Source organism: Diaphorina citri, unplaced genomic scaffold, assembly GCF_000475195.1.
Source record: "Diaphorina citri unplaced genomic scaffold, Diaci psyllid genome assembly version 1.1 scaffold1661, whole genome shotgun sequence".
NCBI lineage: Eukaryota > Metazoa > Arthropoda > Insecta > Hemiptera > Psyllidae > Diaphorina > Diaphorina citri.
This window is the reverse complement of record NW_007379087.1, coordinates 77,877-101,048: the sequence shown is the minus strand read 5'-3', so window position 1 is coordinate 101,048 and position 23,172 is coordinate 77,877. Positions and strand designations below refer to the sequence as shown.

The 23,172-nt window shown below is 36.1% G+C and overlaps 1 protein-coding gene and 3 long non-coding RNA genes across 5 annotated transcripts in view; all 4 read left to right on the top strand.

Moving 5' to 3' along the window:
• Positions 1–14,805, top strand: part of LOC103516776 — a 29,226-nt gene extending 14,421 nt beyond the window's left edge. The window contains exons 3-6 of the mRNA XM_026829076.1: positions 10,846–11,034; positions 11,860–11,958; positions 12,685–13,002; positions 14,707–14,805. Coding sequence (XP_026684877.1) covers positions 10,846–11,034; positions 11,860–11,958; positions 12,685–13,002; positions 14,707–14,805 — 705 coding nt within the window. The remainder of the gene's footprint in view (positions 1–10,845; positions 11,035–11,859; positions 11,959–12,684; positions 13,003–14,706) is intronic.
• Positions 14,806–16,793: 1,988 nt separating this feature from the next.
• On the top strand, positions 16,794–18,246 carry LOC113470551. 2 transcript variants are annotated; one of them, XR_003393572.1, is made up of 2 exons: positions 16,794–16,862; positions 18,151–18,246. It is a non-coding gene; the product is annotated as an uncharacterized LOC113470551 (long non-coding RNA). The 2 variants fall into 2 exon arrangements; XR_003393573.1 differs by lacking the exon at positions 18,151–18,246 and adding an exon at positions 17,795–17,882 and having other exon boundaries at positions 16,796–16,862.
• A 1,381-nt stretch (positions 18,247–19,627) lies between these two features.
• Positions 19,628–20,001, top strand: LOC113470550. Its single transcript, XR_003393571.1, has 2 exons — positions 19,628–19,676; positions 19,882–20,001. It is a non-coding gene; the product is annotated as an uncharacterized LOC113470550 (long non-coding RNA).
• A 557-nt stretch (positions 20,002–20,558) lies between these two features.
• LOC113470552 lies at positions 20,559–21,079 on the top strand. Its single transcript, XR_003393574.1, has 2 exons — positions 20,559–20,634; positions 21,012–21,079. It is a non-coding gene; the product is annotated as an uncharacterized LOC113470552 (long non-coding RNA).
• The last annotated feature ends 2,093 nt before the right edge of the window (positions 21,080–23,172 follow it).

Here is a 23,172-nt window from a genome sequence, read left to right as displayed (position 1 = left end):
TACAATTCCATTCTTTTCCATCCTATATTTAGCGTTTACAATTTCGTATTTATTTTTACAATGTTTAATCCTTGTTTACAATTTCCTATTTTTTGTTTACAATTCCATTCTTTTCCATCCTATATTTAGCGTTTACAATTTCGTATTTATTTTTACAATGTTTAATCCTTGTTTACAATTTCCTATTTTTTGTTTACAATTCCATTCTTTTCCATCCTATATTTAGCGTTTACAATTTCGTATTTATTTTTACAATGTTTAATCCTTGTTTACAATTTCCTATTTTTTGTTTACAATTCCATTCTTTTCCATCCTATATTTAGCGTTTACAATTTCGTATTTATTTTTACAATGTTTAATCCTTGTTTACAATTTCCTATTTTTTGTTTACAATTCCATTCTTTTCCATCCTATATTTAGCGTTTACAATTTCGTATTTATTTTTACAATGTTTAATCCTTGTTTACAATTTCCTATTTTTTGTTTACAATTCCATTCTTTTCCATCCTATATTTAGCGTTTACAATTTCGTATTTATTTTTACAATGTTTAATCCTTGTTTACAATTTCCTATTTTTTGTTTACAATTCCATTCTTTTCCATCCTATATTTAGCGTTTACAATTTCGTATTTATTTTTACAATGTTTAATCCTTGTTTACAATTTCCTATTTTTTGTTTACAATTCCATTCTTTTCCATCCTATATTTAGCGTTTACAATTTCGTATTTATTTTTACAATGTTTAATCCTTGTTTACAATTTCCTATTTTTTGTTTACAATTCCATTCTTTTCCATCCTATATTTAGCGTTTACAATTTCGTATTTATTTTTACAATGTTTAATCCTTGTTTACAATTTCCTATTTTTTGTTTACAATTCCATTCTTTTCCATCCTATATTTAGCGTTTACAATTTCGTATTTATTTTTACAATGTTTAATCCTTGTTTACAATTTCCTATTTTTTGTTTACAATTCCATTCTTTTCCATCCTATATTTAGCGTTTACAATTTCGTATTTATTTTTACAATGTTTAATCCTTGTTTACAATTTCCTATTTTTTGTTTACAATTCCATTCTTTTCCATCCTATATTTAGCGTTTACAATTTCGTATTTATTTTTACAATGTTTAATCCTTGTTTACAATTTCCTATTTTTTGTTTACAATTCCATTCTTTTCCATCCTATATTTAGCGTTTACAATTTCGTATTTATTTTTACAATGTTTAATCCTTGTTTACAATTTCCTATTTTTTGTTTACAATTCCATTCTTTTCCATCCTATATTTAGCGTTTACAATTTCGTATTTATTTTTACAATGTTTAATCCTTGTTTACAATTTCCTATTTTTTGTTTACAATTCCATTCTTTTCCATCCTATATTTAGCGTTTACAATTTCGTATTTATTTTTACAATGTTTAATCCTTGTTTACAATTTCCTATTTTTTGTTTACAATTCCATTCTTTTCCATCCTATATTTAGCGTTTACAATTTCGTATTTATTTTTACAATGTTTAATCCTTGTTTACAATTTCCTATTTTTTGTTTACAATTCCATTCTTTTCCATCCTATATTTAGCGTTTACAATTTCGTATTTATTTTTACAATGTTTTATCCTTGTTTACAATTTCCTATTTTTGTTTACAACTCCCTTTCTACTCCGAGTTTTTGTTGTTTTACAATTTCCAATTTATTGTTTATAATTTCCTATTTCTTGTTTACAATTTCCCATTTATTGTTTACAATTTCCAATGTATTGTTTTCGATTTTCAATCCTTGTTTACAATTCCCAATTTGGTGTTTACAATTCCAGGGCTCTCTCACGGTTCAATTTCAACTCAGATTACCCGCTCAAATATTTACACCCCAGTTTTCGGGCCGGGGTCAAAATCCCCAAAACCGTCCTGGGAAAACTCCATCAGGACTCAAAAACCCCCGAGGAGCATCTTATGTACATCCCTGGTAAGTGAATGAACACCTTGACGTAGCCAGCTCCCTGCCTCTGTGGCCGAGTGGTCACTGACTCTCAACCTGGAGGGGCTGGGTTCGAATCTCGACCAGGGCCGAAATTTTCTGACCAAACTTTTCCGTTCTTTTTTTTTTTTAAGAGGTTTGACAGAGGGAACTGTAACTGCTATGGTCTTATCGTCCCGAAATCGAAGAGAGAAGGAAGACAGCATAGGAGAAAGCCAGCCGTTCCGAAAACGAACATTATCCCATCAGGATAAAATCCGCCCCGGGCGGGAATCGAACCCGCGGCCTAGCGCTTACAAGGCAGACGCACTACCAACTAAGCACTAAGCTAACTAGGCTGGCTTTTCCGTTCTTGGATAGGCATGGACGTAAAAGAATGTGCCTTGAAGTAATGCAAAAGTGGTTCCGAGGTACAATCTTTTTCTAAAAAAAAGCGGTACAATCTTTTTCTAAAAAAAAAAGTTGACTACCTACCCCAATGTCTATTTTCTGTTTCTAGGAGAATGCTTTCTAAAGCTATTCAGTCGCGTAGACTTCAGCTCCATGTCCCTGCAGTCCGACTGTTGTCTTTACCGCCACAACACACCGGACGGTACAATTCTACATCACAACCAATCAGCGAGCTCCAATTTGGACCAATCACAGAGCGCCAAATTTGACGAATCACGGGGGTCCAAAGTTGAACAATCCCAAAGCCTCTTCGACCAATCAAAACGCTTCAATTTGGACCAATCAGAGGGGTCCTATGCTAGCTTTGTTACTTTTATGACGGCTTGTATTGAACAAGAGTTGCAAACCTATAGGTAATCACCAACCAGCGAGCTTTAATGTGACCAAACAAAGTCGACCAATAAATGACCAAAATTTATTTTATTTTTATTTATTTAACATACCTTATTTATACTGTCGGTCGATGGTGGGATTCGAACCCGGGACCTTCTGCATGGCAAGCAAGCGCGTTACCACTGGACCAACCGTGCCCCATAGACCTATATTTTCTTCGTATCCTGTCTTCCTTCTCTCTTCGATTTCGGGACGATAAGACCATAGCAGTTACAGTTCCCTCTGTCAAACCTCTTAAAAAAGAAAAATGTCAAGGAAAGTCGTGTTTTCCTTCGGAATTTTTGCTCTTTGGACGTGCTAGCGCCTGTACTAAACCAATGGAAATCCAAGATGGCCAATGGCCATCGGAATCATTTCTGTTTACTAAAAGAGAATACAACTAGACTGATTGTGGGTTTCTCCACCCTTCTTTTCAGCCCCCAACAGCCCTGTTAAGCCTATACAAATTAAATGGCACTTTACAAACCGTTAGCTTCTTCCCGTCTTCCTTCTCTCTTCGATTTCGGGACGATAAGACCATAGCAGTTACAGTTCCCTCTGTCAAACCTCTTTAAAAAAAAATCTTTTCAAGAGATACTATTTCGCTGTTTCGACATCAGAGCTAGATTTTTTTACGTTAGCATTGACCTATATTTTCTTCAATTCTGTCTTCACAGAGAAATCATCTACAATTCGCCCTACCTAGATCAGTCCAGTAAAGAACCTACGGACTACGCCTATCTGCCCTACAAGAGCATACTGAAAGCTCTGGTTAAATTTATTCAGACCAAGATAGCAGCCGGTCCGGAAGCTATGTACGATTGGCAAGTACTTGGAGGTAAGATAGGAATAGAATAGAAGAGAATATACTCTGCTTATATTGCCAGAATGAGACTGAAAAGTCTCTTTACTACTGCAGTCTAAAGAAAGTCTTATGTATTTGGTACAAAATAGGTGTAAATTTTATAATAATAAAAATAAAAATCTGGTGTGAACATTACAAAACTTTCCTTAACCTACGGACTACCTGCCCTACAAGACAGTATACTGAAAGCACTGGTCAAATTTATCCAAACTGAGATAGCAGCCGGTCCGGAAGCTATGTACGACTGGCAAGTACTTGGAGGTAAGATATGAATAGAATATACCCTGTTTATAGAATATAATAGAATAGAATATACCCAGTTTATACTGTCAGAATGAGACTGAAAAGTCCCTTTACTACTGCAGTCTAAAGAAAGTCTTATGTATTTGGTACAAAATAGGTGTAAATTTTATAATAATAATAATAAAATCTGGTGTGAACATCACACAACTTTCCTTAACCTACGGACTACCTGCCCTACAAGAGTATCTGCCTACAACTACCTGAAAACGGCTACTTTCCCTGTCGCGTATAATATCTCTAGTAGCGCGGTCAAACTTTCTTGACTTGGCGGGGCGGAGCGCTACCGCGCTCCTTAATACTGAAAGCACTGGTCAAATTTATCCAAACTGAGATAGCAGCCGGTCCAGAAGGGATGTAGGTACGATTAGCAGGTACTTGGAGGTAAGATGTGCTCGTTTGATAGAAGGTGCTGGGTTCTATTCCCAAAATAACTGACAATGAACCCAAAACCAAAGAAACAACAGGGAAAAACTCAAAACAAACAGATAAGGTTGTTTGATAGAAGGTGCTGGGTTCTATTCCCAAAATAACTGACAATGAACCCAAAACCAAAGAAACAACAGGGAAAAACTCAAAACAAAGGGATAAGGTTAAGATTTTTTTATTTCAAGAGGTTTGACAGAGGGAACTGTAACTGCTAAGGTCTTATCGTCCCGAAATCGAAGAGAGAAGGAAGACAGGATAGGAGAAACCAAGACAGTCATGTCCTGTCATAAGTCTAAAGTTGGCAACTGCTGTTTTTCTTCCAGAAAAAAAAATATATATATATGAAATTTTAAAAAATGTCCCCTGTCCTGAGAGCTGGGGAACTTTAAACAGGGAGAACATCAGCCTGAAATTTCCCTTGCTAAAGAAAGAACAAAGGTTGATTAATAAATATAAATAAAAAATAAATAAATAAATAAACAGGAGGAGGAAGAAGAAATTAAAAATTTATTCTATTGGCTGCATCCGAATTCCGCAAAAAATGACCTTTTTCGAATTCCGCAATATCCATGAAAAACAGTTTTTGCGGAATTTGGAAAGGCGAGGAAGAAATGTATATGTATACCCATTACCCAAGGGTCATTTTGCGGAATTCGGATGTGTTTTTTTACTACCTGAGACATGTTGCGGAATCCGGATACACCTACACCGATTCTATTAGGTACTTTTTTTTTGCCAACCAGGGTACACGGAAAACAGTATAATCCACAATTTGTGCATTTTCTTCTTCTTTCTCTTCATGTTATATTCTTCCGTCCAGAGGGCTCCAGTTTTTCTTTTTCGTTCTCTCTTTGTTCTCTCGATTCTCTTTTATCTTCTGCCTAAATTATGGATTTATTCCTGGGGTGCCCAACCTTTCCAGAGGAAGATCGACTTGCATTTTCAATAGTCTTGCGATCGACTTACTTAATGAGAGACTTGCCTCTGAATTTGGTGCACAAGTTTGGAGTAATCGTAAGATGATATTGCCAGGTTCAAACACTATCGTCCCGAAATCGAAAAGAGAAGGAAGACAGGATAGGAGAAAGCCAGCCGTTCCGAGAACGAACATTATCCCATCAGGATAAAATACGCCTTAGTTCGGAATCGAACTCGCGGCCCAGCGCTTACAAGGCAGACGCACTACCAAGCTAACTAGGCTGGCTAATTTTTTTTCTATATATTCTATTTCAGTTGTTCACTAAAGTCATAGAGTGCATCACAGCCATGCCTCCTGCCTACCAATCAGCTCTGTTCTCGCCACTCGGTAACTTTCGGCAATATTCGTGTCAGCTGACCCGCCTCTCGGTTCATTCTATGAGAGAAGGACACGCCCCTTTCACTATGGACACCCTGTATAAACATGTGGATGTGAATGACACTGTATGTGTATTTGTGTTAGTGCTTTATTTAGACTGTCGAATTAGGACATGTAGTCCCATTATCTCAACAGTTTAATATTGCACCACTTTGTTTATTTAAATTATAAAGTACAATATGGTAGGTAACAAAATTAATAAATCAAAATCAAATCATGGTATCTTTGTGGTAAAGCAGAGAGCTTTCTCACAACTTTGTGGGTATCACAAGTATTACAAGTCTTTCATTTACTCAATCATCATATTTATTATCGCTCGTCTCTTCGACTTGTAATGCCGCCACTGGTCGCTACTCGATTATAGTAGCTACTCAATTGTCCTCACGAGGCTGAGTGCACCCCGAACTCCGAGCACAGAGCCGAAAAAAACCTCGGCACCGCCGGGAATCGAACCCGGACCTCCTGCGTGCAAGCCTAGTGTGATAACCACTCGGCCAAGGAGTTTGCTTAACAAAATTAATAATAAAGAACAAAAGAAAAAAAAATAATAATAATAAAATAAATAAAATAAAAAAAATATATATGGAATTTTAAAAAATGTCCCCTGTCCTGAGGGCTAGGGAACTTTAAACAGGGAGATTATGGATTTATCATCCCTGGGGTGCCCAACCTTTTCAGAGGAAGATCGACTTGAATTTTCAATAGTCTTCCGATTTTTATTATTACTTAATGAGAGACTTGCCTCTGAATTCGTTCCACAAGTTTGTAGTAATCGGGTGTGTAAGATGATATTGCCAGGTTCAAACACTGCCGGGTGTGCGACTTGAAATCAATCCGCGATTGATGGTTGGGCAGCCCTGATTATTCTATTATTTTATATTTTCTTTCAGGTTCTAGAACTCATACCATTTCTACTGAAAGATAGAACGTCTCAACAAGGGTTTGAGTTCATTTTCCAGGAAATTTTCGGATACATCATTCAAAACAAGGTAATACGAATAAATGGTTTTAAATCTTAACTATTACATAAAAGTTAGTGGGTTTTTTTTCCATCTGCTTAGGTATAAATAGTAATAATGAAATATTCAGTCATCAGTGATAACGCACTTGCCTGCCATGCAGAAGGTCCCGGGTTCGAATCCCACTGTCGACAAAAAATTGCACTCATATTTCAATTGCAAATATAACAGATATTTCAACGGGTTACTTTCTGGTGTTCTCGTGTTGACCCAGTACCTAACATGAGGAGTATTTGGTCTTTTCTTGCCCATCTGACGAGAGGCATACTACGGAATGAGCATGTTACGACACAGACCACGGGAGTCAAATGTATCAGGTGTTTCATTTGCTACGAAATAAAAACGGCGGTGAAACACTCATCTTTTTTTTCTATTTGATCAAATATGATCACTTTTATTTTCCTAATCTTAATGTATTTTATGATCAATAAAAATACTAAACTTATCTATTATTTTCTATTCTATTCTATTATTTTCTGTTCTATTCTGCAGGGAATCATAAACAAACATATTTGGCATTTGCTCCTACTGGCTGTGTTCTCTGTAAGTCACCACGGTCATCTTCTACCCCAGTCAGTCGAGTCATTTTGTCAGCAACTTCATTCCCATACCGTTTTACCCCAGTCAAAAGAGTCAATTGACTCGAAGAACATTTTAGCCCAGGCAAAAGAGGCAGTTCAATCGGAGAATGTTTTACCCCAGTCAGTAGAGTCCATTTATTCGGAGAATGTTTTAGACGGGTTTGACCAAATGAAGGATGCTTTATTATTATTATTATTATTATTATTATTATTATTATTATTATTATTATTATTATTATTATTATTATTATTATTATTATTATTATTATTATTATTATTATTATTATTATTATTATTATTATTATTATTATTATTATTATTATTATTATTATTATTATTATTATTATTATTATTATTATTATTATTATTATTATTATTATTATTATTATTATTATTATTATTATTATTATTATTATTATTATTATTATTATTATTATTATTATTATTATTATTATTATTATTATTATTATTATTATTATTATTATTTTTAACCTAGTCTAGCCTAGCCCTTCCTATAACCTCATTTAACACCATCTGATTGTGGCCAAGGCCACAAATTATTTATTCAATAGAGGATATGCAATTGGGTAAAATAATATGAATAAAAGGTCGATTCCTACGAAAAAAGTAGTGAAGAATCCAAATCTAAAGTCGAAACTGCCTATTTACGTCGCTGCGGCCCGCAGGGATGCTATATTTTTTATTATTATTTATTTATTATTATTTATTTATTATTTTTTGTAGTTTTGATAGAGGGAACTGTAACATTACAACAGAGGTCTTATCGTCCTGAAATCAAAAGGAGGACAGTATAGGTCGTATAGGAGAAAGTTATTCGTTCCGAGAACGAACCTGATCTATTTAGGATAAAATCCGCGCCGGGTGGAAATCGAACCCGTGACCTAGCGCTTACAAGGCAGCGACACAACTAATTTGTGTCTCTATTACAGATTTCACAAGTTACTGTCCTATGTCCCTATATGTACTCCATCTCTGTGAGCATCTAGACACAAGCGTATTTCAGCATTATTTTGATTCTACTGTCAAAGTAGAATATGACTGGTCTCTCTCTCTCTCTCTCTCTCCCTCTCTCTCCCTCCTTCTCGCTCTTACAAGGCAGACGCTACAACTAATTTGTGTCTCTTTTGTAAGCCCTCTGTGTCTTTTGTGTCCCAGATCGTAAACTCTACCTATGAAATATATAAGACCTTGTTTAGACTGCGGGAGTAAAGGGCCTTTTCAGTCTCATTCTGGCAGTATAAACAGGGTATAGGTATTCTATTCTATTTTACTTTCTTTTCTATTCTATTCTACTCTATTTTCTATTCTATTCCATTCTAGTCTATTCTATTCTATTATATTGTTGACAGATTTCACAAGCTGCAGTCCTTTGTCTCTATCTACCGTGTCTCTGTGAGCATCTAGACACAAGCGTATTTCAGCAGTACTTTGATTCTACTGTCAAAGTAGAATATGACTGGTCTCTCTCTCTCTCTCTCCCTCCCTCCCTCTCTCCCTCTCTCTCTCTCTCTCTCTCTCTCTCTCTCTCTCTCTCTCTCTCTCTCTCTCTCTCTCTCTCTCTCTTTCTCTCTTTCCCTCTCCCTCCCTCCTTCTCGCTCTTACAAGGCAGACGCTACAACTAATTTGTGTCTCTTTTGTAAGTCCTCTGTCTCTTTTGTGTCCCAGATCGTAAACTATACCTATGAAATACATAAGACCTTGTTTAGACTGCGGGAGTAAAGGGCCTTTTTCAGTCTCATTCTGGCAGTATAAACAGGGTATAGGTATTCTATTCTATTCTACTTTATTTTCTATTCTATTCTACTCTATTTTCTATTCTATTCTATTCTATTCCTTTTTATTCCATTGTTGACAGATTTCACAAGCCTCAGTACTTTGTCCGTATCTACCCTACCTCTGTGAACATCTAGACACAAGCGTATTTCAGCAGTACTTTGATTCTACCCTGAAACTGGAATATGACTGGTTTCTCGACTATTGGAACCTTAAGGGAGAATTGATCCAAGAACCAGAGACTGCTGATGACTGTAGGAGAGAACTGTGTAGTGTCCCCTATGCTTTGATCAGCTACTTTAAAGGTAAGACAAGCCCTAACCCATAAGAGTCATTTTTTTTCGTTGGATCTTGCTGAACTTTGGAAACTACAGATATTCCTTTAAAACAATAGTTTAATTACCCTTGATTATATATATATTATTATTATGTATTTTTATAATAGTGAGCCATTAAAATCACAGGTGTCAATTATACCTCAGCAGTTGCTGAATTGGGGTCTTGGCCTTGAGGTTTGGCATATATTTCAAATGGGAAGAACTTAAAAATACTTCATGTATAATGGTTATATTCATAGGTAGGATTACTCTTTGTAGGTTATTTTAAACTTATAAGTATGTATTGTATTGTGCCTTTAAATGACCACCAAATAAATAATAATAATAGTGATAATTTACTCCAGCAGTAGGCTACTACTATTATTGTGGTCAAATTCTCAAATTATATTGAGGATAAAATTCCATACCTCGGCTGGGATTGAACACACGCCCTCCTGTTTACCAGGCGAGCGCCTTGACCACTACACATTTATTTATTTATTTCTTGCTGAACTTTAACCGTTTCTAACTCCGGACCGGTACTGAATAACTATATTAAATAATATTGAAAACAGTAGGAAATTTTGTTTTCTAACTAATAGTTAAATCCCCGATGCACTCTGACGTGGAGCGACTGAGATATTAGCGAAAAAGAGAGAAGGGTTTGGTCAAGTTAGGTGTGACTTTAATGTAGGGCTCGGCTCTCATAAGCTAATGAAAACTTTTTTTTAGCCAGCCTAGTTGGTAGTGCGTCTGCCTTGTAAGCGCTAGGCCGCGGGTTCGATTCCCGCCCAGGGCGGATTTTATCCTGATGGGATAATGTTCGTTCTCGGAACGGCTGGCTTTCTCCTATCCTGTCTTCCTTCTCTCTTCGATTTCGGGACGATAAGACCATAGCAGTTACAGTTCCCTCTGTCAAACCTCTTAAAAAAAAAAAAACCTACGTCAATAGTTTGAAGAGACGCCCGGCATAAATCAACACGGAACAGAGTTTTGATGTTTTACTGATTTTTTTTTTTTTTTTTTTTTTTTTTTTTTTTTTTTATTTTATGTTAAAATTTTTTTTCGAGTATGGGTGACATTGTTCTACCTGAACAATATGGAGAGGTAAAAGTATTAAGTATAAGTGAGTTTTTTTTTTTTTTTAAGGTTTGACAGAGGGGAACTGTAACTGCTCTGATGGTCTTATCGTCCCGAAATCGAAAAGATGAAGGAAGGACAGGATAGCGAGAAAGCAGCCCGTTTCCGAGAACGAACATTATCCCATCAGGATAAAATACGCCTTAGTTCGGAATCGAACTCGCGGCCCAGCGCTTACAAGGCAGACGCACTACCAAGCTAACTAAGCTGGCTAATTTTTTTTCTATATATTCTATTTCAGTTGTTCACCAAGGTCATAGATTGCATCACAGCCATGCCTCCTGCCTACCAATCAGCTCTGTTCTCGCCACTCGGTAACTTTCGGCAATATTCGTGTCAGCTGACCCGCCTCTCGGTTCATTCTATGAGAGAAGGACACGCCCCTTTCACTATGGACACCCTGTATAAACATGTGGATGTGAATGACACTGTATGTGTATTTGTGTTAGTGCTTTATTTAGACTGTCGAATTAGGACATGTAGTCCCATTATCTCAACAGTTTAATATTGCACCACTTTGTTTATTTAAATTATAAAGTACAATATGGTAGGTAACAAAATTAATAAATCAAAATCAAATCATGGTATCTTTGTGGTAAAGCAGAGAGCTTTCTCACAACTTTGTGGGTATCACAGGTATTACAAGTCTTTCATTTACTCAATCATCATATTTATTATCGCTCGTCTCTTCGACTTGTAATGCCGCCACTGGTCGCTACTCGATTATAGTAGCTACTCAATTGTCCTCACGAGGCTGAGTGCACCCCGAACTCCGAGCACAGAGCCGAAAAAAACCTCGGCACCGCCGGGAATCGAACCCGGACCTCCTGCGTGCAAGCCTAGTGTGATAACCACTCGGCCAAGGAGTTTGCTTAACAAAATTAATAATAAAGAACAAAAGAAAAAAAAATAATAATAATAAAATAAATAAAATAAAAAAAATATATATGGAATTTTAAAAAATGTCCCCTGTCCTGAGGGCTAGGGAACTTTAAACAGGGAGATTATGGATTTATCATCCCTGGGGTGCCCAACCTTTTCAGAGGAAGATCGACTTGAATTTTCAATAGTCTTCCGATTTTTATTATTACTTAATGAGAGACTTGCCTCTGAATTCGTTCCACAAGTTTGTAGTAATCGGGTGTGTAAGATGATATTGCCAGGTTCAAACACTGCCGGGTGTGCGACTTGAAATCAATCCGCGATTGATGGTTGGGCAGCCCTGATTATTCTATTATTTTATATTTTCTTTCAGGTTCTAGAACTCATACCATTTCTACTGAAAGATAGAACGTCTCAACAAGGGTTTGAGTTCATTTTCCAGGAAATTTTCGGATACATCATTCAAAACAAGGTAATACGAATAAATGGTTTTAAATCTTGAGCATGCTATGACACAGACCACGGGCGTCAAATGTATCAGGTGTTTCATTGCTACGAAATAAAAACGGCGGTGAAACACTCATCTTTTTTTCTATTTGATCAAATATGATCACTTTCTCAACAAGGGTTTGAGTTCATTTTCCAGGAAATTTTCGGATACATCATTCAAAACAAGGTAATACGAATAAATGGTTTTAAATCTTAACTATTACATAAAAGTTAGTGGGTTTTTTTTCCATCTGCTTAGGTATAAATAGTAATAATGAAATATTCAGTCATCAGTGATAACGCACTTGCCTGCCATGCAGAAGGTCCCGGGTTCGAATCCCACTGTCGACAAAAAATTGCACTCATATTTCAATTGCAAATATAACAGATATTTCAACGGGTTACTTTCTGGTGTTCTCGTGTTGACCCAGTACCTAACATGAGGAGTATTTGGTCTTTTCTTGCCCATCTGACGAGAGGCATACTACGGAATGAGCATGTTACGACACAGACCACGGGAGTCAAATGTATCAGGTGTTTCATTTGCTACGAAATAAAAACGGCGGTGAAACACTCATCTTTTTTTTCTATTTGATCAAATATGATCACTTTTATTTTCCTAATCTTAATGTATTTTATGATCAATAAAAATACTAAACTTATCTATTATTTTCTATTCTATTCTATTATTTTCTGTTCTATTCTGCAGGGAATCATAAACAAACATATTTGGCATTTGCTCCTACTGGCTGTGTTCTCTGTAAGTCACCACGGTCATCTTCTACCCCAGTCAGTCGAGTCATTTTGTCACCAACTTCATTCCCATACCGTTTTACCCCAGTCAAAAGAGTCAATTGACTCGAAGAACATTTTAGCCCAGGCAAAAGAGGCAGTTCAATCGGAGAATGTTTTACCCCAGTCAGTAGAGTCCATTTATTCGGAGAATGTTTTAGACGGGTTTGACCAAATGAAGGATGCTTTTCCATTGGCTCTTGTATCCATAGCAACCAAAGAACAGTACAACCAGGTAATGTTTGCTTGTTTTTTTTTATTATTATTATTATTATTATTATTATTATTATTATTATTATTATTATTATTATTATTATTATTATTATTATTATTATTATTATTATTATTATTTTTATTATTATTATTATTATTATTATTATTATTATTATTATTATTATTATTATTATTATTATTATTATTATTATTATTATTATTATTATTATTATTATTATTATTATTATTATTATTATTATTATTATTATTATTATTATTATTATTATTATTATTATTATTATTATTATTATTATTATTATTATTATTATTATTATTATTATTATTATTATTATTATTATTATTATTATTATTATTATTATTATTATTATTATTATTATTATTATTATTATTATTATTATTATTATTATTATTATTATTATTATTATTATTATTATTATTATTATTATTATTATTATTATTATTATTATTATTATTATTATTATTATTATTATTATTATTATTATTATTATTATTATTATTATTATTATTATTATTATTATTATTATTATTATTATTATTATTATTATTATTATTATTATTATTATTATTATTATTATTATTATTATTATTATTATTATTATTATTATTATTATTATTATTATTATTATTATTATTATTATTATTATTATTATTATTATTATTATTATTATTATTATTATTATTATTATTATTATTATTATTATTATTATTATTATTATTATTATTATTATTATTATTATTATTATTATTATTATTATTATTATTATTATTATTATTATTATTATTATTATTATTATTATTATTATTATTATTATTATTATTATTATTATTATTATTATTATTATTATTAATAATTATATATTAAAATGAAATATTTTTGTATGACAATATTGAATTTTTTTTAGCTAAATCCCCTTTTTGTGTTTTCATTTTCTCATTTTGATCAAAATTGAACCTCTTCTATTCATTAGGATTGAAATGTTGAAGCATATAGTCACAGGTAATCATTTAATCACATTTAAATAGTTATTTTCCATGTTGTACGGTTGTACCCCGAACCACCAACCTTCAGATCCGAAATCTACGTCCTAACCACACCACCGAAATTTTGACTTTTGGTGCTAAGCACTTTGCATACGTAAATTAGTTGCAAGGCGGTCATAAAAAACGAATTTGTGTGCCTCACTTTTCTGAAAATCCAACGATGGTTTACCTCTACAAAATGTAAACAAAAGATAAGGAGTTTTGGATTTTGGAAAAGTTGAAAAGAGGAGGATTCGTCATTTTTTTCCTTTTTATCGCGAATAATTTCTAAAATTAAAGAATAAAGATTATCTATTATATAATTATAATACAAGATTACAAGAGGAATATATTAAATAAAACAGTTACCGAGGTTTAAATCCCATTTATTGGAAAATCAATCCTCTTTTCAATCACATAATTTTTCTGGCTTGAAAAACACCTCTTGCCATCAGTTTTGCACTTGTGGAAAATCAACACTTGTATCATAATCTACTGAGTTGATAGTGATAGTTTAGATTCTTGTGGAAAAATACCGAACACTTGTTCTGTCTGTCGAACAGTATTGTGTTTTGTGTAGCAATATTTTCCAATTTGGACTGTGTTTTTTTGCCGAGGGTTGCTGTAGCGGAAAGTTACAATGACTGACGAGTCAATGTTCCAGTCAATTAACATCAACAAGCCGGACGAGGATGAGGAGGAAGACCTGTTCCAGTCTGCAATCGATGTGAGTTGCTTCCGACAGAGATGTATTTTTCACTGAACTAAATTCCGACAGAGATGTATTTTTCACTGAACTAAATTCTGACAGAGATGTATTTTTCACTAAATTTACTGAGCTACCTACTCTTTGCTAGCCTAATTAGCTTGAATCATAGGTAATGTATCTGGGTAATTATGCAGAAGTCATGTCTGTGGAAAAGGAAAGCTCCTTTTTGTATTTAACCTAACCCTATCATAACACTAATCACTGCTCTAATTGTGAAAACTCCTTTGCGTTTAACCTAACCCTATAATAACACTGGTCACTGCTCGTTTGTGCCAGTTCCTTTGGTAGCAATATTCCATGGATGTGACTTCTGCACAAATACCTGTATCTGCCTTGTAAATACTAGGTTGTGGGTTTGATTTCCACCGCAGCAAATTGCTTTGGGCTGACATTTGGTTTTGGCTACAAATTTTACGAGTGAATGCCCTTCGCACTCAACCTTTGCTATTTCTTTAGCAAGGGATATTGAGGCTGGTAGGTATACTCCTTGTTTAAAGTCCCCCAGCCAGTATTATTAATTAATTTATTTAATTTTAATACTTATACTTAATCCCCCTTATTACTTAAGTTAAGTAAAAAAGTATCCCCCAGCCAGACTACAGATGAACATTGGTAATGTTTGCAAATAATTCTATTCTATTCCCAGCTCTTAATATTCTATTCTATTTCTATTTCAGGTACTACCAAACTGAAAATGTCAGCCAGCTCAGACCAAGAGCAAGATTTTGTAGAAAAGAGAAGGAAAGCCCTAGAGAGATATCTTAGAAGAACCGCTGCTCATCCTGTACTTCGTGACGATCCTGACTTTAGAGAATTCCTAGAAGCCGGTAAGAATTCTTAGAAGCTTGTAAGAGTTCTTGGAATTTTAACTAGATTCCTCAAAACTACATATGTAGCTCAAAAATTCTAGAATCTTGAGTTTAGAAATCACAGAATTTGAATGTAAAAAATTCTTATAAACTCTGGATCAGAAATCATACCTACAATTTTGGACAAATTTTGAAACCCAACACAAAATAATCTTAAAATCTTGGTCTAAGAATTCCTCAAATAATAGAAATCACAGAATTTGAATGTAAAAAATTCTTATAAACTCTGGATCAGAAATCATACCTACAATTTTGGACAAATTTTGAAACCCAATACAAAATAATCTTAAAATCTTGGTCTAAGAATTCCTCAAATATGATTTTATGAGATGAAACGAGGATTTCCCTTTACTTAATATACTTGGGTCAACCTCGGATTGAACTCAATCCCTAGACAATCCACGGTGTTAAAACTCGACCCAAGTTTTTTATGGAGGTAAATTTTGACTTTTTCTTCTTCTCCAGATGGTGAGTTGCCGAAAGCAACGAATACATCTGCGCTAAGCAGCGCTGGAATGTTGAGGTTCATCAATAGATTTGGTGAGACGGTACAGAAGCTGTCTTTCCGGATGGACGAAAACGACCAGGTGAGTACTGCACCGGTTTTGTCTTTTTTATTGTGATATTTGTAGGTACCCAAGTAAACAAATTAGGTATAGTTAATACACATACAGTCGACCTAACCCCCCCCCCCTGTCTTTAATAAATAAAGTACAAAATTTAAATTGAACACTAGGTGACATGGTAGGTAGCACTTTTAACCATTGGAAATCCAAAATGGTGTCTTCCCAAACTTGACATATGAAAAATTGAGATTTCAGTTCTGACTTCTTGAAAAAAGAAATTGTTTATTCGCAAGTCCCATGTTGTATTACAGACACAGAAATCACTTGTCATTCCCAACGAGAAAGAGAAAGCAGATATAGACGAGAAAAATGAGAATGTTTCAAACCAAAGCGGTGAAACAGTTGAAAAATCAAGTGGAGCAGTTCCGCCTTCTACATTATTCAAGGAGCTTCCAACACTTCAATTGTCTCAGGTAAACATGAAGCAGCTTAACACCAATTCACAAAAATCCCAAACTGAGGCCTAGGTGTAGGGGCTGTACAGCCCTCAAAATCAAGTGGAGCAGTTCCGCCTTCTACATTATTCAAGGAGCTTCCGACACTTCAATTGTCTCAGGTAAACATGAAGCAGCTTAACGCACAAAAATCCCAAACTGAGGCTTAGGTGTAGGGGCTGTACAGCCCTTAAGGATGGGTCAAGCTTCTACAACTCTACGAAACATGAAGCAAGAGCTCTGTTTTTCATTCAAACACGGTGTTAATGTGGTGTTCACTTGGCATCAGGAGTGGGGTAAAAGTTGTTAAAACCAAACAAAAAAATATGGTAGAATTGAATGACACTCAAGAGTTGCTTCTAGAACAAAGGTTTCCAACTAGCAGCCCAGAATTGCTTCTAGAACAAAGGTTTCACACTAGTGGCCCGCGGACCACATGTGGCCCACCAGACCATTTTCATGGCCTGCAAAGCTTTTTGGGATTTGTACAAACTTACCTGGAAACTGACCTTCTTTAGTGTTCAGCTACAATTAGGAGAATACTTTTTGAAAAATTTGCTGCAGTGCTCAAAATTTGATCGGACTGGATTTCTGAAAAGTTAGGAGGGAGGGAGGTTCCTTCAATGCTCCTCTATGTACATATGTGGCCCACAAAGTACCTCCCAACGTAGCGTTATGCCCACATACACATGGAAGTTGGAAACCCCTGTTCTTGAATTTAGGATGTGGCAATTGTGGCATTTACTTGCAGACCTAATGCCAGGAGAGGAAGTGAAATGAAAAACACCCATCAACATGGTGTTGGAATGAAAAAAGGAGCTAAGACGACATAATTGAAATTTTTCTCACTCAAATTTTAATTCTCACAAGACTACTTACTCTACATATTCAATTCAATTAATTTATTTTTATTAGGTATTTAATAAAATAACAGTTATTAGGTACAAAGGTGTTTTTCCTAATACTGACTTCTAAGAAAAATGATATATTCTTTCTATACTGAACGAGTAGGTTTTCAAAACAATATATTTATTTTTCTCTTTCTCTTCTCCAGACAAAGAATATCTTAAGCCCAATTTCTCCTCTTGATGAGAGGGCATCTCCGACTGAATCGGGAGGAAAAGACGGGAACACCACAGCTTCTGCTGAAGAAGAGGTAAGTTCTATTTATTTTCATTCTTTTTTCTTTTCTTGTCTGGGGTTGATGGATGGAGTTGGGGAGTATTGTCGGCTACATTTACCCTCCATTGGTCCTTCTATTTTCTCCGGAGGAATTGGATGGACTAGTGGTATGTGCTGTCACTTTAGCCTCAGTTAAAATTTACTCTTTACTGGTATGTTCTTATTCTTATGTTAAACATTTGAAAAATAGCAAAACAATATATTTATTTTTCTCTTTCTCTTCTCCAGACAAAGAATATCTTAAGCCCAATTTCTCCTCTTGATGAGAGGGCATCTCCCACTGAATCGGGAGGGAGAGACGGGAACACCACAGCCTCCGCTGAAGAAGAAGTAAGATCTATTTATTTTCATTCTTTTTTCTTTTCCTGTCTGGGGTTGATGGATGGAGTTGGGGAGTATTGTGGGCTACATTTACCCTCCATTGGTCCTTCTATTTTCTCCAGAGGATTTGGATGGATTAATGGTGTGTACTGTCACTTTAGCTTTAGCCCAAGTTAAAATTTACTCTTTACTGGTAGGTATGTTCTTATTCTTATGTTAAACATTTGAAAAATAAATAAAGCACAGTTATTACTACTTTTACTTTTCTTCTGCAGCTCCACACACAAAATTACAACCTACACCTATTGTGGTCAAATTCTCAAATTATATTGAGGATAAAATTCCATACCTCGGCTGGGATTGAACCCACGCCCTCCTGTTTACCAGTTGACCACTACACCACCGAGGCAGGGTGCTGGGTGGGTGAAAGAGTTAACAGGAAACGAATGGACAAGTAGAGCTGACTAAAAAATACAGACTCCTGTGTACAGATGAACATTGGTCGCCGTCGTTTTCCTTGCCTTTTCCCGTGTACAGACAGGGTCGGCGTTTTTCGTCAGCCTCTCAATCAGCCCTCTCTTGGGTGATTGCTTTGGGCTGACATTTGGTTTTGGCTACAAATTTTACGAGTGAATGCCCTTCGCACTCAACCTTTGCTATTTCTTTAGCAAGGGAAATTCAGGCTGGTATACCCCTTGTTTAAAGTCCCCCAGCCAGGCAACAGATGAACATTGGTAATGTTTGAAAATTATTCTATTCTATTTTTATTTCAGGTACAACCAAACTGAAAATGTCAGCCAGCTCAGATCAAGAGCAAGATTTTGTAGAGAAGAGAAGGAAAGCGTTAGAGAGATATCTAAGAAGAACCGCTGCTCATCCTGTACTGCGTGACGATCCTGACTTTAGAGAATTCCTAGAAGCCGGTAAGAATTCTTAGAATCTCATGATGAGAATTCATAGAATCTCATGATAAGAATTCATAGAATCTCATGATAAGAATTCATAGAATATAGAATCTTGGAATAAGAATTTCTAGAATCTTAGTATAATACAGGGGAAGAATTCCCAGAATCTTGGAATCCTAGAATATAAGGGTAAGAATTCCTAGAATCTTGGGATAAGAATTCTTGTAGAGAAGAGAAGGAAAGCGTTAGAGAGATATCTTAGAAGAACCGCATCCTGTACTGCGTGACGATCCTGACTTTAGAGAATTCCTAGAAGCCGGTAAGAATTCTAACACCCATATTTATGAACAAAATGCTGGCTCTTAAGTTCGTGCTAAGCATAGTCTCAAGGCATTTGATTGGTCAATTTTGACTTGAGACTGAAACGATCATTCTTGTTCATAAATATGGGTGGTTAGAGAGATATCTTAGAAGAACCGCATCCTGTACTGCGTGACGATCCTGACTTTAGAGAATTCCTAGAAGCCGGTAAGAATTCTTAGAATCATAGGATAAGAATTCTTTGTTAACAAATGCCTTGAATCGCAAGGTAGAAAATTCCTAAATCTTGAGGGGCACGAACTCGAAAAATCGGACTTTTTCTAGGGTTGGGATTGGGCAAAGCTTCCCAAGAAGCTTCTTTTTTTCCCCCCTTCGACCCAACCATCTTCTGACATTATTTTTTCCCCGCCAGATGGTGAGTTGCCGAAAGCAACGAATACATCTGCGCTAAGCAGCGCTGGAATGTTGAGGTTCATCAATAGATTTGGTGAGACGGTACAGAAGTTGTCTTTCCGAATGGACGAAAACGACCAGGTGAGTGCTGCACCGGTTTTGTATTGGATAAAATCCGCCCCGGGCGGGAATCGAACCCGCGGCCTAGCGCTTACAAGGCAGACGCACTACCAACCAAGCTAAGTAGGCTGGCTCTGATTCTTTAAAAAATGGTTTATTTTGCCATATTTTGAAAAAAATGAATGCCATATTTTCCCAAAATAAGTGCCATATTGCCAAATTTTTTAGTGCATAAAAAAAAGTGCCATATTTTGCCGGTCTCTGGTGATGAGTTAAATGCTTAACCCATTCTGTCCCTTCGTTCCCTCCCAGGTTACTCCTCATACGTAGCTTATCGTGTAGAGACGCGCACCAACCTACGCGATTTTCGACGCGCCGAGATGTTTGTTCCGCGTCGATTCAGCGACTTTCTCGCGCTGCATGACAAGCTGGTGGACAAGTATGTGCGCAGCGGCCGAATCATTCCGCCCGCACCGGGGAAGGACATTATGGGTGAGTCAAAGGATTAAAATGTGCTGGGTGGGTGAAAGGGTTAACAGGAAACGAATGGAAAAGTAGAGCTGACTAAAAAAGATCCTGCATGACAAGCTGGTGGACAAGTATGTGCGCAGCGGCCGAATCATTCCGCCCGCACCGGGGAAGGACATTATGGGTGAGTCAAAGGGTTAAAATGTGCTGGGTGGGTGAAAGGGTTAACAGGAAACGAATGGAAAAGTAGAGCTGACTAAAACAGACCGACTCCTGTGTATAGATGAACATTGGTCACCGTCGTTTTTCTTCGCCTTTTCCCGTGTACAGACAGGGTCAACGTTTTTCGTCAGCCTCTCAAACAGCCCTCTCTTGGGTGATTGCTTTGGGCTGACATTTGGTTTTGCCTACAAATTTTACGAGTGACTGCCCTTCGCACTCAACCTTTGCTATTTCTTTAGCAAGGGAAATTCAGGCTGGTATACTCCCTGTTTAAAGTCCCCCAGCCAGACTACAGATGAACATTGGTAATGTTTGAACATTGTTCTATTTTTATTTCAGGTACAACCAAACTGAAAATGTCAGCCAGCTTAGACCAAGAGCAAGATTTTGTAGAGAAGAGAAGGAAAGCCCTAGAGAGATATCTATTAATATTCTATTCCATTAATATTTAATAATGCCTATGATGTCAACGAGATTGCTTCAAGTCGGTACATACATTTTAGTACTTGAACAATTTGATTCAGAAAGAAATAAGGCAAGAATATTATTTCTAATGGGGCTCAACCAAATGACAATTTTTTTCGAGGTAGAGTCCTATTCCGATGTAAAAGTACCCAAAAAGTGCATTGGCGCACTCAAAAACATCCAAAACGGTCCCTAAATCTCCTTAAATGTCGCTCAAAGGTCGCAAAAAAATAACGTTGAAGCAGCCATGGTTTACGACCTCGCATGAACTGACGTCATCACGAAAAAATGGCTGCCCGCGAAAATTTTGTGCGTTTCAAAATTCGAAAATTTCAAACGAAGATTTCTCCTCTTAGGAAGCCTCAAATGAAATTTTAAGCATTTCTATTGAAATCAGCGTGTTTCGAACTTCCTTTATCAGCGAAGAAAAAAAAAAGTGGTTGAGCCCCATTATCATGTATTCTTTGTCGTTAACCCATTGACTCCTTCCGGCCCCAAACAGGACACATTCCACGCCCGCGTGAAGATCTACCAAACGTGGCAGTCGTGGCAAATCATACTCAACAAGAAGCGAGAGGCAAAGGTTAAACTGGAACTGGCTGGACGATCCGATAAGTCCATACAAGCTGCTCATGAGGTTCAGCTTAGGTACGCGAACGAACAAGATCCAAATTCTCTTCATTGTTGAAATGGGACGAAAACAAGGTTTGCCTAAGAAAAAGAAAAATAGATGAATTTATGTTTGGGCACAGACTTCACACAAAAATGGAAAAATAGAAAGCATGCATTTTACATTGGGACCTATGACTTAAAAGTTTCAGTCAGCTTAGGTACGCGAACGAACAAGATCCAAATTCTCTTCATTGTTGAAATGGGACGAAAACAAGGTTTGCCTAAGAAAAAGAAAAAATAGTTGAATTTATGTTTGGGCACAGACTTCACACAAAAATGGAAAAATAGAAAGCATGTATTTTACATTGGGACGTATGACTTAATAGTTTCAGAAATTCAGTGCGTCAGCTCCCATGGCGTAAGGGGTTCACTGCGCTCGCCTTGCACGCGGGAGACCCGGGTTCGATTCCCGGCGGGGTCAAGAAATTTGTATCATCCAAATGATGAATCGGGTCAAATTTTCGATGGTCAGTTTTTGATGCCAAAACACGTTTTGAGGTCCCTAGAGCCTAAATCCAAAGTTTGAGCCATTGGTCCGTGTGTGTATCTGTGTGTGTGTCTGTCTGTCTGTCTATTTGTATCATCCAAATGATGGATTCCGTGACTGGCTGTTGCGGGGCCCACTCAGCCTCGTGAGGAAAATGAGTAGCTATGACATATGATTGCGCATAGCGACCGGTGTCAGCATGGTAGGTAAACATTGGATTTTAGGATTCTTGAGATATTGGGAAAAATCCTACAATGCTGCAGTGAGCACCAAAGTTGTGACATAATAACACAAAGAAACTGCATTTTAATAGTTTCAGTGCTCCCATAGAATTCAAGAACTTCTACCCAGCTTACTTCTTGTTTTGACTTACTGTTTTACTCTCTGATTTCAGACGATAACTCAAGTTCGTTGAGCAGTTCGTCTAATAAATATATATGAGATTGATATAATTATATGAGAGTTCATTGCAACGGTCAATACATTAATTATGGTGGATTTCACCAACCTTCTTTCCAGCCTCAAACAGCCCGTTAGCTTCATTATTCTATTGTTCTAGTGGGAACACAAAGTAGAGCGGTGTCAGGAGGATTTCGCAGCGATATTAGCGATAATCAAGCGAGAGTAAAAGTTAGTAGGGGGTGACGATTTTAGGTGCACTATATCCGAACGGTTCCAATTATCGTCATAGTGATTTTATTCTAATATTGTTCTAGTGGGAACACCAGGTAGAGCGGTGTCAGGAGGATTTCGCAGCGATATTAGCGATGATCAAGCGAATGTAAAAGTTAGAAGGGGGTGACGATTTTAGGTGCACTATATCCGAACGGTTCCAATTATCGTCATAGTGATCTAGTGGGAACACAAGGTAGAGCG